General features: G+C 41.8%; 1 protein-coding gene across 4 annotated transcripts in view; it reads left to right on the top strand.

Annotated features, from left to right (window-relative positions):
- The first annotated feature begins 1,091 nt into the window (after nt 1-1,091).
- TSC22D2 (TSC22 domain family member 2) overlaps nt 1,092-15,664 on the top strand; it is a 46,291-nt gene continuing 31,718 nt past the window's right edge. For 2 of the 4 annotated variants that reach the window (XR_001624396.2, XM_001370734.5), the window contains exons 1-2: nt 1,092-3,249; nt 15,119-15,190. Coding sequence is in view for 2 of the 4 variants with exons in the window: in XM_001370734.5 (XP_001370771.2) it covers nt 1,373-3,249; nt 15,119-15,190 (1,949 nt within the window). In the remaining 2 variants the exon portion in view is untranslated. The remainder of the gene's footprint in view (nt 3,250-15,118; nt 15,191-15,664) is intronic. The other 2 variants (XR_001624397.2, XM_016425233.2) reach the window with 1 other exon arrangement.

The raw sequence follows: 15,664 nt of genomic DNA, 5'->3' as shown, positions 1-15,664 counted from the left end.
GGCTGCTCTCGGGTCCATAAATCCGGGCAGGGACAGGGGGCCGCTTGTTCCAAACCCTTTTCCCCCGTAGTAAGATTACGGCCAGCGCCATGGGCGAGGAGTCTCTTCTATAGGCTTCCTTTACCTAAGTCGGGCTAGCGCTTGCTGGTGGAGGGAGCCCCGCTCCGACGTACGCATGTGCGTACACGTCTACCCTCCTGGAGGCGGTCGAGGGTCGCGCTCTTTGCAGCCGGCCGCGGCGACGCAGGGATGCCCAGATAGAGGCAGAAGCGGAGGCCCCCACCCTCCCGCTCCGCCTCCTCTCCGGACCCGCCCACTTCTGGTCTCCGCCGAGGTCCACGAGAAGCTCGGTCTCAGCGCTGCAGGAAGCCGGCAGGGGCGGGGGGCGGGGCGGTGACGTAACGACGCCGGCGCGTCACGGGGCAGCGGCGGCGGCGGCCAGAGTAGCAGCGGCGGCGGCGGCGGTGTCAGCAGCATCAGCGGCAGCAGCAGTAGGAGCAGGAGTGGCGGCAGCGGCGGTAGCGGCGGCAGCTGTAGGAGCGGCGGCGGCACCGGCATCATTCTCTTCGTCTTCGTCCTCCTCCGCTGCTGCTTCCCTCCTCGCAGGCAGCGGCGGCGGCGGGCCGGCTGGCAGGCGGCGGCGTCGCTGCCGCTCCTCCTCCCAGCATCCCTGGCGCGGCCATTCCAGCCCCATCTTGGCCGAGGGGAGGGAGCTGCCACCGCCAGAGCAGCAGCCGCAGCAGTTTGAATTTCAGTTCCGGCGGAGCGCCGCGCCGCGCAGCCCAGCCGAGCTGAGCCGGGGCAACAAGCAAAGCAGCTGCGGTCGAGGCACTCGGGCCCGCGCCCCGGGGAGAGGCCCGGCCGTCTGAGCGCCGGCAACCAGGCAGGGCCTCCCCTCGCCGCCCGCCAGCCCCGGCTGCAGGCCTGCGGGCCGGCATGGCCCTGTGGGGCTCTTGCTAAAACCGCGAGCCCGCGGCCTGAAGGGACAAGAGCCCGGTGCCGCCCCGCCCTCCGCCCGCGCCCCGGGGCCTGCTGACCTCCCCGGAGCCTCCGCGGCGGCGGCGCCTCAAACGAGCGGGGAGTGAGCAACCCCTAGAACGCCCAATCCGGCTCGGAGGGTCGGCGAGTCGCAGCGGCGGCGGCGTCCAGGGGGAAACGGAGGCGAGCGCCTGAGAGCAGCAGCAGCAGCCGCGGCAGGCGACGGAGGCTAGCGAGGGGATGTGTCCGGCCCCCGGCGGGGCCCGGCGCTGCCCCTGACTCGGGTTTCAGACCCTCCCCCAGACTCGGACTATCGGTGTTGGCGGGCTCCGCGCCCCCTCCCCCCGGGCCTCGGCAGGAGCCCAGCACAGACGCCCCCGCGCGCTCCCCCACCATGTCCAAGATGCCGGCCAAGAAGAAGAGCTGCTTCCAGATCACTAGTGTCACCACGGCGCAGGTGGCCAGCAGCCTCACAGAGGACACGGAGAGCCTGGACGACCCTGACGAGTCCCACACTGAGGACGTCTCGTCCGAGATCTTCGACGTCTCCCGAGCCACCGACTACGGCCCGGAGGAGGTGTGCGAGCGTAGCTCGTCCGAAGAGACTCTCAACAATGTGGGGGACGCCGAGACCCCCGGCACTGTGTCTCCCAACCTTCTCCTGGACGGGCAGTTGGCCGCCGCGGCGGCGGCAGCCGCAGCGGCAGCTGGGGGCCCCGCCAATGGGGGAGGAGCTGCTGTTAACACCCGGAGCGTGGCCAGCGGCCCCGCGGCCACCCCCCTGGGCCCATCGGCGGGGGCGCCCGGCCCCCAGGCGACCTCTTCGGCCTCGGGGCTGGGTTCGGGGGCTGCTTCTCAAACAACCGCCACTTGTAGTTCCCGCTTTCGGGTCATCAAGCTGGACCACGGATCGGGGGAGCCCTATAGACGCGGGCGATGGACGTGTATGGAGTACTATGACCGTGACTCGGATAGTGCCGTCCTCACCAGGACCGGGGACTGCATTCGGCACAGCACCACCTTCGAGCCCAGCGCCGACAGGGATAGCGGCCTGGGCGCCACGGGGGGCTCGGTGGTGGTGGTCTCAGCTGTGCAGGCCACGCAGGGCTCTGACCCAGGCGGGGATGGCTCTATGGGCTCTGTGTCCCAGGCCCTGCAGACGGAGAAGCTGAACCCGCAGCCGGCGCCCAAGTCCCAGCTTTTTGTCGGGCAGCCACAGCCGCAGCCGCAGCCCGTAGGTGGGGCTGTGCCTCCGGGTCCTGTCCAGTCGCTCTACTCTGGACCAGTCGCAGCCAACCAGCCGGTCGGCGGGGGTGCTCCTCAGCAGAGCCAGTCTCCGGGGGCTGCGCCCACTGGCGTCTCGGTGGGTCATAACGGCAAAGGCCAGCAGGCCCCCCCACAGCAGGTGCAGCCCACCGTGGCGGCCGGGACCCCGCCCCAGCCATTCGCTGCTTATCCTCCACCCCCCGTAGCTCCCGGGCATCTGCTGCCAACCCAGCCTCCTGGCCAGACCGACTACATGCCCCAGCACATGGCAGCCCTTCAGTCCCAGGGAGCTGTTCAGCAAGGGAGCCCCGCTGCTACTAGCGGCACCGGGACGCCCAGTCTTCCGGTGGGCCCGGGCAGCGGCCAGAACTCCTCCTCTGTCGGAGCCCAGATGGTGGCAGGACCCGCCCAGGCTGGCGAAATGAGTGGTCAGGCCGGCCTCCCGCAGAGCGGAGCCGTGGTGCAGCCGGGCCTGGGGCCCCCCAAATCCGTGACTCAGCTTCAAATGGGTGTCAGCAGCGGACAGGGGGCAGCCATGCCTGCCATGGTCCCTGGAAGTCCGAACGTGCCTGCGGCTGTGCCAGGTACCAATGTGCCTGGTGTGGCGACTCCTTCTGTTACTATGCCAAATGTCCCTGTTACTTTAGGCCAGACCCAGCTGAGCAGCCATACCTCGGGTGGCAGGAGTTCCAGCGGGATGCAGCAACATGTTGGACTTCCCTTGATGCCAGGCATATCTAATGTTCCAGCGAGCCTGCCCCAGGCCAATGTAAGCCAGTTTCAGACTCAGACACAGCCTTTAGTCGGACAGGTTGATGAAACTAGAAGAAAATCGGAACCCCTACCTCAACCACCACTTTCTCTCATTGCTGAAAATAAAGCTCTTGTGAAGCCTCCCATTCAGGATGCCCTCACCAATCCCCTCTTACCTGCAACGACTCCTATGAACAGCCTGGCCAGCTCTGTCTTCGGCATAGCCATTCCTGTCGATGGGGATGAAGATAGGTATGGAAAATTTCGTTTTTAATATTTTAAATGTTAGTACTATCCCAGACACTTATTTTTATTGGGTGGTTACTGATTTCTTATTTTAAATCTTATGGAAGTCACCAAGGAAAACGTCACTTAAATATATACTTGATATGGATTCCAGATGGATTTATGAGGACATGAAGAGGTGTTCATTTTAAAACACTTAAAAGTCCGACCTAAAACCTCAGTAAATGATTTGGTCAAGCCACAAGTTTCAAAGGCTGTATATGGAGAATTGAAAATTTAAAACTAGCCATCACAGCTCAATTTGATAGCACAGTTTGAAATAGTAGTTTTCCAAGGTAGTTCTGTCAGTGTATCCTGCTTGTCAACTTATGGGAGTACCTGAGCTTCCATAATGTCAATTTTAAGGTTTATTTATTTTTTTAAGTCTGTAGAGAAGACTAATAGACAAATAGACAACTGGTAGCTAAAGAATTGCAATGAATAGGCGTCTTCTCCAGGGGTATTTTGTCCTGGGAGCAGGACTGGTGGGTCAGATGAAGCCTCAAGAATTCATTCTTTAGGATTGTGGAAGGAAAAAAGCTTCACCTGACTTTTTAAATGAAATTTTTACATTTTAAAAGAGAAAGATGCTCAGAAGAAGCTCCCTATCTTTCCTCTCTCTGAGGTCTTTTTGCTGTTGGGGGAGAAGTCATAAAATAGGCACTTGAGGTTTTGGTTTTGTTTGGGGGGGGGGTGTTTGGTTTTTTTTAGGTTGTGTGTCCGATTCTGAATTTAGAGAAACCTAAGTGCTAACTTGTAAAGGTTGCTAGCCTCCCTTGCTCCTTTTAAGGGAAGCTTTTAAAAGAAGTTAACTGAAAAAAAAAAAAGACTATCACATTGTTTAATGGCTGCAGTTTGGTTGAATATTACACATTTTTAGTAGGTTTAGAAGGAATTCAAAATGAAAATTGGATATGCTATCTTTACTAAAAAAATTGGATTATGGTTACAAACTGTACAAAAATATGCCGTTAATTCACATAGAAAATTGTATGTAATTTTAAGGATCAGAAAAGACATTAAAGTATGCTTTGATTTTCAAGAGGTTAATTTTTGAAAGTGTTGTGAGAGCTTGAATCATTTCCAAAGGATTTCTCTGGGATATTGTGGTGTGTAGAGGAACACGATTTTTTGCTTTATTTTTTAAGCTTTCTCTCCCTGTGTTTCCTCTTAGCCCTTTCCCATCCTCCTCTCCACTTCCCTCTATACAATTAGTATGTCTTCAATTTCCTCTGCACAGTTTCATTAAGAACAAATTTTCCTGAAATCCTTTTATTTCAAAGGTCACCTTTATACTCCAAATATTTTTGAAAATGACTCATAGTAGCTGTTTTAAAATTTTCAATTTCAGAGTTAGAGTCTATTATCCACCCATAGGTTGGCTGTGTTAATGCAGGGTCAAGTCTGAACACCAAGCAGAGGGACCAAGATTCTTTAAGACACAGAAACATTAGTAGCATTGCTTACTTTTCATAGCCCCACAGATTAGAAATGCAGGTTGGAGTACTCAATTTCCTGGTAACAATTGGTACTGAGTAACAGGCTTCAATCTTTTTGGATTGCCAGCAACCATTCATTTCTTTATGAGAGATGCACAATCATTTTGGCACCTGTGTCTGCTTTTGCTTACATCCCACAAATCAACCCAAGAGGAGACAGGTGGATTAAACAAAAAGAAAATTTTTAATACATAACTAGAAAAAGTTCTTTCTCAAATTTTTGCTCTGCCCCACTCACCTTTCACTTAGCAGACTTTATAATGATACTCCAGAATTTAGTTTTATGAATGATGAGTCAAAAGCAAAAATAGACATGAATAAGGCAACTCTAGAATGTATTCTAGTATAGAATATGGTCTTGAGTCTTTCTCTCACCTACCTCTCCCTCCCTCTTAAAATATCTTTTATCAGGCATTTTTAAAAGTCTCATCAAGCATAAAGATAAATTGAATAACTATAAAATTTTGAAGTGTTGCAAAAATAATCTTTTTAATTGTATCTGGATTGTACTTCATGGTAGGCCAGGTACTAGCATTTTAATCACTATAGGTGTTTCGAATTTGGATACAGGAAGGCCCAGCCATTTTGATACATGTATATTTTAAAGTATAAACTTGGCACTTTCCTTAGCCTTTTTTTCAATTATAGGATTTTCACTTAGAATTCCTTGGAACAGTTATGAAATCAGATGCATTCCAAATTTCAGTTCGTTATATTAGTACCTGAGTTTTAAATCTGAGTATGTGTCAAAAAATTAGTAGAATTGTATTCTAACACATTTGAATATTTTATCATTGTACCAACACATCTACCCTGGTGAAGGAATAAATCCATTAAGTAGGTTCAATAATGACTCCTTTCCTACCCAAGATAGAGGAGTGGGGGTGGCTTATAAAATAGAAGTGTTTTTAAGTTTTATTTTTGGCACAGTGTTTTTGAGAAAAATTTTATAACTTCCACCTATGGGATTAAAAATTGCATAGAATTTCATTTGTATTCATTCATATGTCAAAAATGGAACAAACGTAGAGAAAGATGACTGAATAAATTAGACATTTATAATAGGAAGATATAGCACCTTACTTTTTTGTGGTTTCTTTAACATTTGAGCTATCTAAAATTTTGAGGACAGAAGGGAAACATTTGTTTGATAATAGTAGGATTTTAAGAGAGAAGAAATGATAAAATGATTTAGGGCTGATATCTTAGCCTAAAACAAACTTCATTTGAAGTCCTTGCCTATACATTAAACAAGTTTTACTAGCTTTTCATATTGTTATGAGGCACTCCTGGTGTGGAAACTCCTTTCCCTGTTGCAGTTTGATAACTCATCTACAATTTATATAGTCTTGGAGAGTTGCCTGTGTCACTTGAGGTTAGGTGATTTGCCAGTGGTCACATAGCTAATGTTGATGGTCCTGACTCCAAGGCTTGACCTTTTTTTACCCACCATACTGTACTATTACCTCAGAGGAATTTGAGTGACTAAACTAATGACTCCTAATTTATACATGATAATAAAGTAGGTGTATACTAGGAAGTTTTTATAGTTCACAGTTAGAAATGGATGCTAAATTTGATGAACAGTACATATACTGCAATATAGATGGTGCTGGCAGGTTCTGTAAGACATGCTCCAATTAGTTATTTCTGTCTGAAATTTAAGGAGTCTTTAACATAGAATCCGATAGAATGGTGGCTTGAAATAGAAGTTAAGAGAATATGTGAACTGTGTTGGGTTGGGAGTTACTAGCAAAGTTTGCTTAAACCTGGTATTTGAAAGACTCCTCTGTGTGTGTGTGTGTCTCCCTTTCTTTCTCTGTGTATGTGTGTCTCTCTCTAAAAGGGGTTGGAAAGGTGCAAAATCTTAATTAACCTATTGGAAAAGGAGCAGAGTACAGTTCTTTTTCAAGAGATAGCTGACTAATGTGAACTCTTCAAGCTACATTCCAGGAGCTCTGATGAATGGCTGCAATTGTAAACTGTCAACTGCAGCAGTAGTAAGACTGTTGAAAACTTGATTGTAAGGATCCCTTCATGGCATATATCCCTAGATTCTGTTAAATGGTTTCATTTAGAGAGGTAATAATAACTGATTAGGCATTATAATTTGTAAACCTGAGATGTTAAAGCTTGACAGAGAACAGAAGTACTAAATAGTGCTGACAATATTTTGATTTAGATCTCCATTGATCAGTGTCATTCTTGTTCCTTCTATTGAATTGTTCAAGCAAAAAGAAGCTACATACGTGTATCATTAAATAGAATTGAGATTGTATAGTTATTCTTTGCTTTTAAATCTAGAGGGATTTCTATGGCTGAAATGAACAGAAACCTTAGTGGATTTACTAACTTAAAAGGAAGAGAAACTGTTTAGATCTCTTGATGTTATAGAAGCACTGCTTATGCATCACTTGCTTATATTAGCTCACTATTATAGCTGATTGCTTTCAAACCCCAGATATTTCTTGGAGATGCTACAAGTTACTGCTAATAAATAAGTAGCCAAACCAGTATACATAGAATTTCAGATTGTGTAGTGGCCTCCTCCATTTAAAAAAAAAAATCCTTATGGCATATCTGTTGTGCATTCTGAATGGTGGCTTTTCTAGGGGCTGTGAGTGGTACCTTTCTTTTAATTAACAAACCAGTAGATACAAACAGTGGAAGACAGCAGCAATGGGCATGCCCCTTCACTTAACAGAGATTTTAAAGGCAGTGGAGACCTGGGTAGAAGAACACTGAGAGGGAAGCATGTGTGCATCTGTTATACAGATAGAAGAGGGAACTCTTAGTAGAAAGATAAACCATGGATTTTTTAACCTGAGGATCTTTGGAAAGGACTAGCAGTAAAACATCATGTTTGGGCACTGTCCTCAGAGTAAAGGTTTGGGCAGGGATCCTTTGAAAATGTGATGCACACTGTAGGAATGGACTCTGAGCCTGGGCTAACAGGCAGGCAGGCTGCTCTGATTCATGGCAAGTGACTGTTTTATGTCAGTGTTCAGTGACAGAAGGCCACAGATAAGTTGTGAAAATGAATTACTTCTCTACTAGAGGGGGAATGGTTGTGAGACTGAAAGAAAAGATGTTAAATTAATGGTTTACAGTTACAAAAAGGATGTAATAACAGTGACCCTTGTGGCTTTGGTCATACTGAGTTTAGTTGGTCTTAAGCTTTACACTGAAGCTGGCTACTGCTTGTATTTACTTTGCCATTAGATCTGTTTAGAACTTCTGACTTAATGTTGACCCTATATTTCTTTTGTTATTGCTTTTCAAGTGATTTAGTGGAAGAGCAAATTTTTTACTTTGAAGAAATTATCTGAAAATAATTATACCTTTTATATAGTCCCAGTTTGGTGTAGTAATAATAGTGTTTTCAATATTGCAGGGTGGGGGTATTGGAAATCTGCCTGGCAAAACTGTCTAATTCAAAGGGCCTTCACATTTTAAAAATTGTATAGTTCAGACAAGTTCACGCCCAAGAAGGCTAAACAATTTAAATCTTTTAATTTGCCTGATTAATAAAGCTACGATGCACATAGTATTCATTTAATATTCTTTCAATCTAGTCTTGCTGCCAAGTTGCCACCCTCCATATAAATGTACAGCTTATATTGCTCATTAAGAAGTATTCCCTAAAACTTTCATGATGTGCTTTGTTGTACACACTTAATGATTCCTCAATCACATTTCTTATCCTCATTGAGGACAACTGCTCACCAAGGCCATTTTCTTCAGAGTTCCTTTTTAGGTGGCAATGGTCTTCGTGTTGTGCCTGGCTGCTGTCCCCAGGTTAAAATCCTGCCTTTGTTCTGTGTGGTTGATCCTATTTTTAAAACTTTCTCAAAGCATGCCTGAACTTTTAAACTTGCCATTTACTAGACCCCTTTCGTGTTTCTCCTTTTGTGTAGACATGTATTGAACTTTCCCTTTTCTGGAGATTACAATTTATAGCTACCTAGCAGATTTAAATATTGCAATAATCATTTCTCTGCAAAAATTTTAAGTGGTAATTACATTTTTGTATTGATGTAAAATTGGGAGAGCCTCATAGGCACACTGAGAAGTAGGTAAGTGGGTATGTACTACAGGTATGATTATCCTTATTTTACAGATGAAGTTAATGAGGCCTAGATTTGCCCAGGGCAACATAGCTGGAAAGTGACAGAAGTAGAATTTAAAGCCCAGGGCTTCCTCCTGACTCCCAAATCCAACTAAATAAATAGTTCTGTCACTACTAGCTCACAATCCATACAAGCCTTCCAAACCAGATAATCATTCCCCTATGAGATTATGGAAATTTAGAGGTCTTTAAGATTACATTTAAAATATTTGCCTATTTCTCCATTTGTAAAATTTGAATCATGTCATGATATTTATTTATTTTAACTTTTTTTTATTTTTTTTTATTTAATTTAAAATATTTAAATATTTATTTAAAATTTATTTTAATAAAACATTTATTTTAAAAGAATGAATTCATTTTTAAGTTATTCTGCAGTAAGTTGGATTGAATATAAATCTAATCAGATATTTTATTAATAATGTTGATAAAGTCTTAATTTATCAATAACCAATGAGACTTTTAATTCTTTAGAAAAAAACCATTTAATAGTATAGTTTTATTGACCTTAAGTGTATATAATACATATAAATAAAACTAAATATAGGAAAATCCTTAGGGGTCCATCTCCATTATTCATGTGGAGAATTATTTGTAATTTGTCTTAAAGTATTTTTAAACTTTCCCTCCAAATCTATATCTATACTGTGTCCTGTGAAGAAAGATTTCCTAAGCAAAGATTAAGCTAACAACTTGCTAAATTAGGAATATTAATCAATTTACCAAAACACCTATCAAAGGACCAACTTCATTTTTAAATAGATGGTAAATTGGCCTTTTTAAATTTGAGGTTCATGAGCATGTTTTCTTTAAAAAATATATCATCTTTCAGTGTAATTGATTCCTTTGTATAATCTTAGTATATTCTCCCTTATGCATTGAAAAACATTCTGAAAAACCATAACCATACTAACAAAAGGATGTATTGGCAACAACAAAAGAGAACTTTTGTTTTTGTTTTGAAAGGATTGTCAATACAACTGTTTTGGTACTTTTTGCTCCTGTTAGTTATAGGGTTAATTTTTTAATATCTTTTTCAATTCACCCACTAATCATGAGATGCTTATTTTGTGTCAGTACTCTGCAATATACAAAAGTATGTGGTAGGCTTCCTGCCCACATGGAGCTTATTTTATTTAGGACAAGACACATAGAACAATCAGAGAACAATACACAGCAAGAGCCAAAATGTGTGTTAAAGTTATTATCTAGAGCCAGAAGAAGGAGAATGAATTGGACTAGAGAAGCTTTGTGGGAAAGTTGACTATTCTTTCTGTGATTTTTCACTAGACTATTTCATGATTGATATTGAATTGAAAACTAGTTTATAAATACTGTGGGTATATTAAAATGGTTCTTGGAGCTTTAAAAACTTACACAGTACTTTTGTAATTTTTATAGTGCTTTTCCCAGTTATAATTTAATTGACAACCACATCATGAATATATGGAGGTAAGTAGGGTCCAAGGAAGAGTTAAATCTAATTAGAGGCAGGACAAAAAAAAAAACCTTCTTTTTTTCTTTTTTAGACCTATATATACAAGACTGGGTTGTTAGTATTGGCTAAAGTACAAGAGTACCTTGCCCTGAACAAATCTAATAAAATGGCAATTGTGAGGTGGGAACAGAGATCAAGAACAGTTATTCTTTACTGTGCAAAATAATTCATAATAGACTGTCTTTAAATTGATTTCTTCAGTATCAAAATGTACACAAAATGTCTATTCAAAGAAAGTAATACAGAAACTATTTTATTCTAAATAAATTCAGAATTCATATTTCTTAAAACAGGTTTAAAAGTTGTGACATTATTGATATATAATCAGTATTTTAATAACTACATAATCTAGATCTTCCTTGGCACCATAGTAGCTTTTTATGGTCTGTTCTTTTTTTTTTGTTTGTTCGTTTTTGCAGCCTCCTTCCTGATTGTGGACTTTATGGTAGTGTTTGAGCTCTGTTCACTTGGGGTGTCAGGGAGGCAGCCCAGGGTGTGTTGCCTGAGCTTCTCTATTGTGTCCATTTGCTGTTTTCACAGCTCATGTGGGTGTCCATAAGTTTTTGGTCCTTGCAGAGTTGGTGTGATTTTGGCCGGGGGGAGATATCTATTTACTCTCTATCCTCTTGGTCTGCCCTCTGCAAGTACCTGACCCAGTTTGGGTATGTTTGTTGGTTTGCTTGTGGTTGAGTTTCCATAGACTGTTGATGATGTTTCCTTTTAGCCTGCTTATACTTTCTGCTTTATCCCTGAAATTAAAAATAGAAATAAACTTAATTGGTGGGTTAAATACTGCTTACTTATACCACTCCAAGTGAGCTGTTTTGAGGGAATGGAAGAAAGAAAAAGTGACGTCATCATGTCCTTGAAGGGGAGACAGTTTAATAGTCAGGCACATATTGGTAGTAGTATTTGTCTCCAGGTTTTCAGATGTGCACTTATTATGGGGGCTGGTTATTTATGTAGTTTATAATCCAGGAGGAACCTTTTAAAAGTACTGAAGAAGCCATAAACTATAAGCTTTTGAGTGCAAAATTGTGTGTATAGTTTGTCTTATCAACCTCATTATTTGATTTCTGGTTCCTTTATTTCACTTTAACCTTCTAGGATGCTTTGTTTTGTTTGTTTTCTTTTCTTTTTATACAACTGAGGCTTTCTTTTCTCCCTGTATCATAGCTACTTTTCCATCAAAGATCGTCTCTTGCTAAAAGAAAAGGTGGATAGATATGTTATCTGGGCTTTGAGTCATTTCCTGCTGTGCCACTTTCAGGGGCCTGGAAATGGCATAAATCCAATATTTGGCATGTGTGCAGGGAGTAGTAAACTGTAGATGAATGTTCTACAAACGGATTTTCAAAAATACTGCAAAATGGTCTAGAAAAATACACATTTTTTGATCAAGTGACAAATATAGATGATAATAAAAATAAATAGCACTGATTTTCTGAAGTTTTTTAATTGCATATAAATAACAACCTTTATTGAAATTTTGAAGAAAATTGAACAGAAGCTTTTGATGGTAAAGACTGATATAAATTGTTGCAAAACTGGTTTCAAACCTTCTTCCCTTAGGAAAGGAAGGGAATTTGTGAACAAAGCAACCCTAAATCCCAAATTCCTTTCTACTAGTTTGTTTTCTTAATGGGCACTGGTAGTGTCTTTGTAGGCTGTTTATAACCTTGAAATGCTTGTTGGTAATACCATATTCCCTCTATTTTAATTTTTTTAAGCTTTGTCATTCTGAAACAAAATAGTCTTTGATGTTCAGACCTTTCGCATTTATAAATAGCTATCATTTCCCCTTTCTCCCTGAAATTCTTGTTTAGTTAGGCTTCACAGAGATGGCTCCTTTAATCTCTTTCTATAAATCAATTTCTTGAGACAATTGTTTCTATTCTTATCCCCATAAGGAATGTAAGCCCTTCAATTTATGTGTTATTCTAAGTGAGGGTTCAAAACTCAAGTATCACATTGGTTTCTGCTGCTGTCACAATAAAACTCTTGATGCTTTTTGGACTCTCTTCCTGCATTAAATCTACCATACCACATAGCAAATTCACACTCCACATAACTAGCATTATGGCTTAGTTATCTTCAGTATAACTGTAATATATATTTCTCCAAATTAAATGTGCTTATGTTCTAAAATCTTCAAATTTATTTGTACTATTTAATGTCTCAGGTCTTATTAGACCTAAATAGATTAAATTTAGAACCAAATGGTTATTCTTAATATTTTGAACTGTATAGAAATCCTTTCTTGTAAAAGTTGACATGCTTTTAAAATTTCATGCTTTAAAACCATCATAGTTGGTGTGCTTTAATTTCTGTGGTGTTAAATACTTACATTTTTTAGTTTCTCTATTGAAGAAAATACCACTTTTTAAAAGTTGAATTGAAAGAGCCTACTTATGTGTAAGGTGCTAGGGATTTAAAAAATGAAACAGACAAGTTCCTACCTTCAAGGAGATCACAACCTATTTTTTAAGTACATTACTTGGTACTCCATTTTTGTGAATTTGGGCTTTCAGATTTCATAGCTACCAGGTTAGCTTTTTAATTCTTTTTTTTAAATTTCCACAATTTTCCTTGAAAAACTTAGCATTATATATCTAAGTCTTCCCAAAAGCTTTATAGGTAGGTAGGAAGTGGATTCATCTGTGATTCTGAGAGGTTTAGCAACATCATTCCTTACCATGAAATTACCTCTTCTTCCTAACAATTATTTTGAAAAGTTCTGATAGCAAGAAAATTCATTGAGATGACTGGCTCAGGTTTTTAATACCACGTCCTTGTCTTCAATCAGGGTTAAGTAGCTACTTTTCCCTTGGGTGCTATTAACAAGATTCAGGAGAGGAGGCCACAATTTAAATTGTAGGAGAAATGCCCTGCTTTTCATGGCTGATAATCATGTGGCAGTTATTCTGCACTCCGTGCTGCTACCCTTGGACCTAGGTCTAAGCATAGAGAATTATGTTTTTTTTTAAGTACAAATTTAAGAGAATAATAATGAATCCGATTAGCACTTGAGGGGTCTTGGTTCCAACAAGGAAGTTTAGTCACTGACCCATCACTACCCAAAGAGTCTGGGAATGTCTGAGTGGAAGGTGGGGGTGGAATCGGGGGCCTCACTCTGTCACTGGGCCTCCATGGGCAAGGGAATCTTCAGGCATCGAGTTCTGAAATAACTTAAAGAGCAGGAAAGAGAGAGGCCCAGTGGTCCAGGGCAATTGTCCTTAGTTTTCAGCTCTGGGTAGAATCTCATTTGATGAGCCTCCTCCTCTGGATGTGTGACCCTGGGCAAGTCAGTTCTGTTGTCAGTGCCCCTCCCAAGAACCCCCTAGTGCCGCCACTAACACACCAAGACCTCACCATTAGTGTATTCTGTGGAGACCAAATTTAAATTCAGAACCAAAAGGGATTTTGCTTTTTTTGCCAGGGATCACCCCACTGTCTGAAGTGCCAGCCCTTCACTTGTTTATTCCAGTTATTGGAGACAGGGCAGGGATGGGGATGGAAGGAAGGCACCTGCAGGCTGTGCGGCTCTGAAGAATTAGACACAAAAGAGGAGGGAATGGATCTTTGCTGTGCCATCTCAGCACACAGAGATCTGTGCGTGGAGGCAGTGTTGGAGAAAGGGTCAGGGAAGGGAGGAAAAATGGCTTAAGGATTCAGTTTGGGTTCCTGGAAGAAGTCAGGCTTGATAATAAGAGCACTCTTTGTTTAATTTGTACTTTCCATGGAACTTTTATGTACAACATCATTTTATCCAGAGATACAAGATGTTCCTAGTCAAATCTGACAAGGTTTTCAGGGTGTTAGAGAAGTCGGAAGGATTTATATGTTTGTGGTCCATCCTTGTTTCCTGATAACTCAGGCTTGGGCCAGCCCTAGACCTGATTTCAGTGTATTTAAAGATAAAGTCTTGGGGATTCTGTATCAGAATAGTGTAGAGAGGGGAGGCAGCTGCTATTGATGGATGACCACTAAACTGGCCTGAGGGTGCTGAATGGAGGGAGCAGATGCTGACCAGAAAAGATTGAGGCCTCCCAGCTTAGTGCAGAGTTCTGACTCCTTCCCCCACCCACCAGAAGCTGAACTAAGAATAGTTTCCTACCCTTTTCCCTTCTCTCTTAGGTATCAGACGCTGGTAGATCCAGAAAATGGGAATTCTGATGTAATCTCCAGCTTGGATATTAATAATCAGGAAATACTTTAAGGAAAGAAAAGAAACAACCAGAAAAACTAAACAAGATGCTTTGAAACATACTTAATTTTGCTTAGAATTTTCTAGGACACTTGTCAGATTGCCAAATGGACATGGATTTGGGAAATACACCTGATATTCAAAATGTCTTGTTCAGCCCAATTTTCTTCAAAACAACAAGGGTAGTATTAATGCAGACTGTTACTAAAATGTGAATTGGTTTCTCTATGCTTAGAACTAGATATTAACAGTAATATTTAGTCTGAAATCTCTTCAGTTATTTACTGGTGAATTAATGATCCTGTACAACTGTTAACTGGTGAAGAGCCAGGTTAAGGTTAGCTAGTTTAGATATCAAATTTCCTATCTGTTTTTAAAGAAGCAGCTTCTGTTTTTAAAAAAAGTGAAAGCAATTATATGCTGAAATTCCTTCATCATTATGTTTTAAAAATGACTTGTGTACATTCTCAAACTTATTTACATTTGATTCTTGGATCTCACAGGAATCCTTCAACTGCTTTCTACCAAGCGTTCCATTTGAACAAGTTACAGGAATCAAAGACCCTCTGGGATAGGTATGAATGCTTAAGTATGGAATGCATACATGCAAAATTGTATGCATGAACTGCTTTGCACTCTGCTAGTTTCTCGTCATTGCACATGGTCTTAATTATGTACCTTATTTGAACTGGGAGAGGAGCTTAATTACTCATATGGTGGTTAGAATGGCATAGAGGGCATCAAAACAAAATTAAATTACCTAAATTTGATTTTTTTTTAATGGTCAAATTATATAAAATGTAAATCCTATTTATGCTCAGGAGTTTTCTCTTCCACTGCATTAAATTGAATTTGCAAATTAATCTATTGATTCATCATGTCTTGAAAATTGACATGGGAAATGGAAACATTTTAATGCCATTTCTTAAAAGGTATCATTCACTAAATATAAATAGTTAATTTAAAAGTTTGTTTCTCTTTTGTATCAGTTTATTGCACTTAAGTCTTATCAAAGGTGGTTTAATGCAAAACATTTCAAATTGAGAAAT

Source organism: Monodelphis domestica, chromosome 8 (genome assembly GCF_027887165.1).
Source record: "Monodelphis domestica isolate mMonDom1 chromosome 8, mMonDom1.pri, whole genome shotgun sequence".
Lineage (NCBI taxonomy): Eukaryota > Metazoa > Chordata > Mammalia > Didelphimorphia > Didelphidae > Monodelphis > Monodelphis domestica.
The sequence above is the reverse complement of the archived record's forward strand: the minus strand, read 5'-3'. Positions and strand labels throughout refer to the sequence as shown.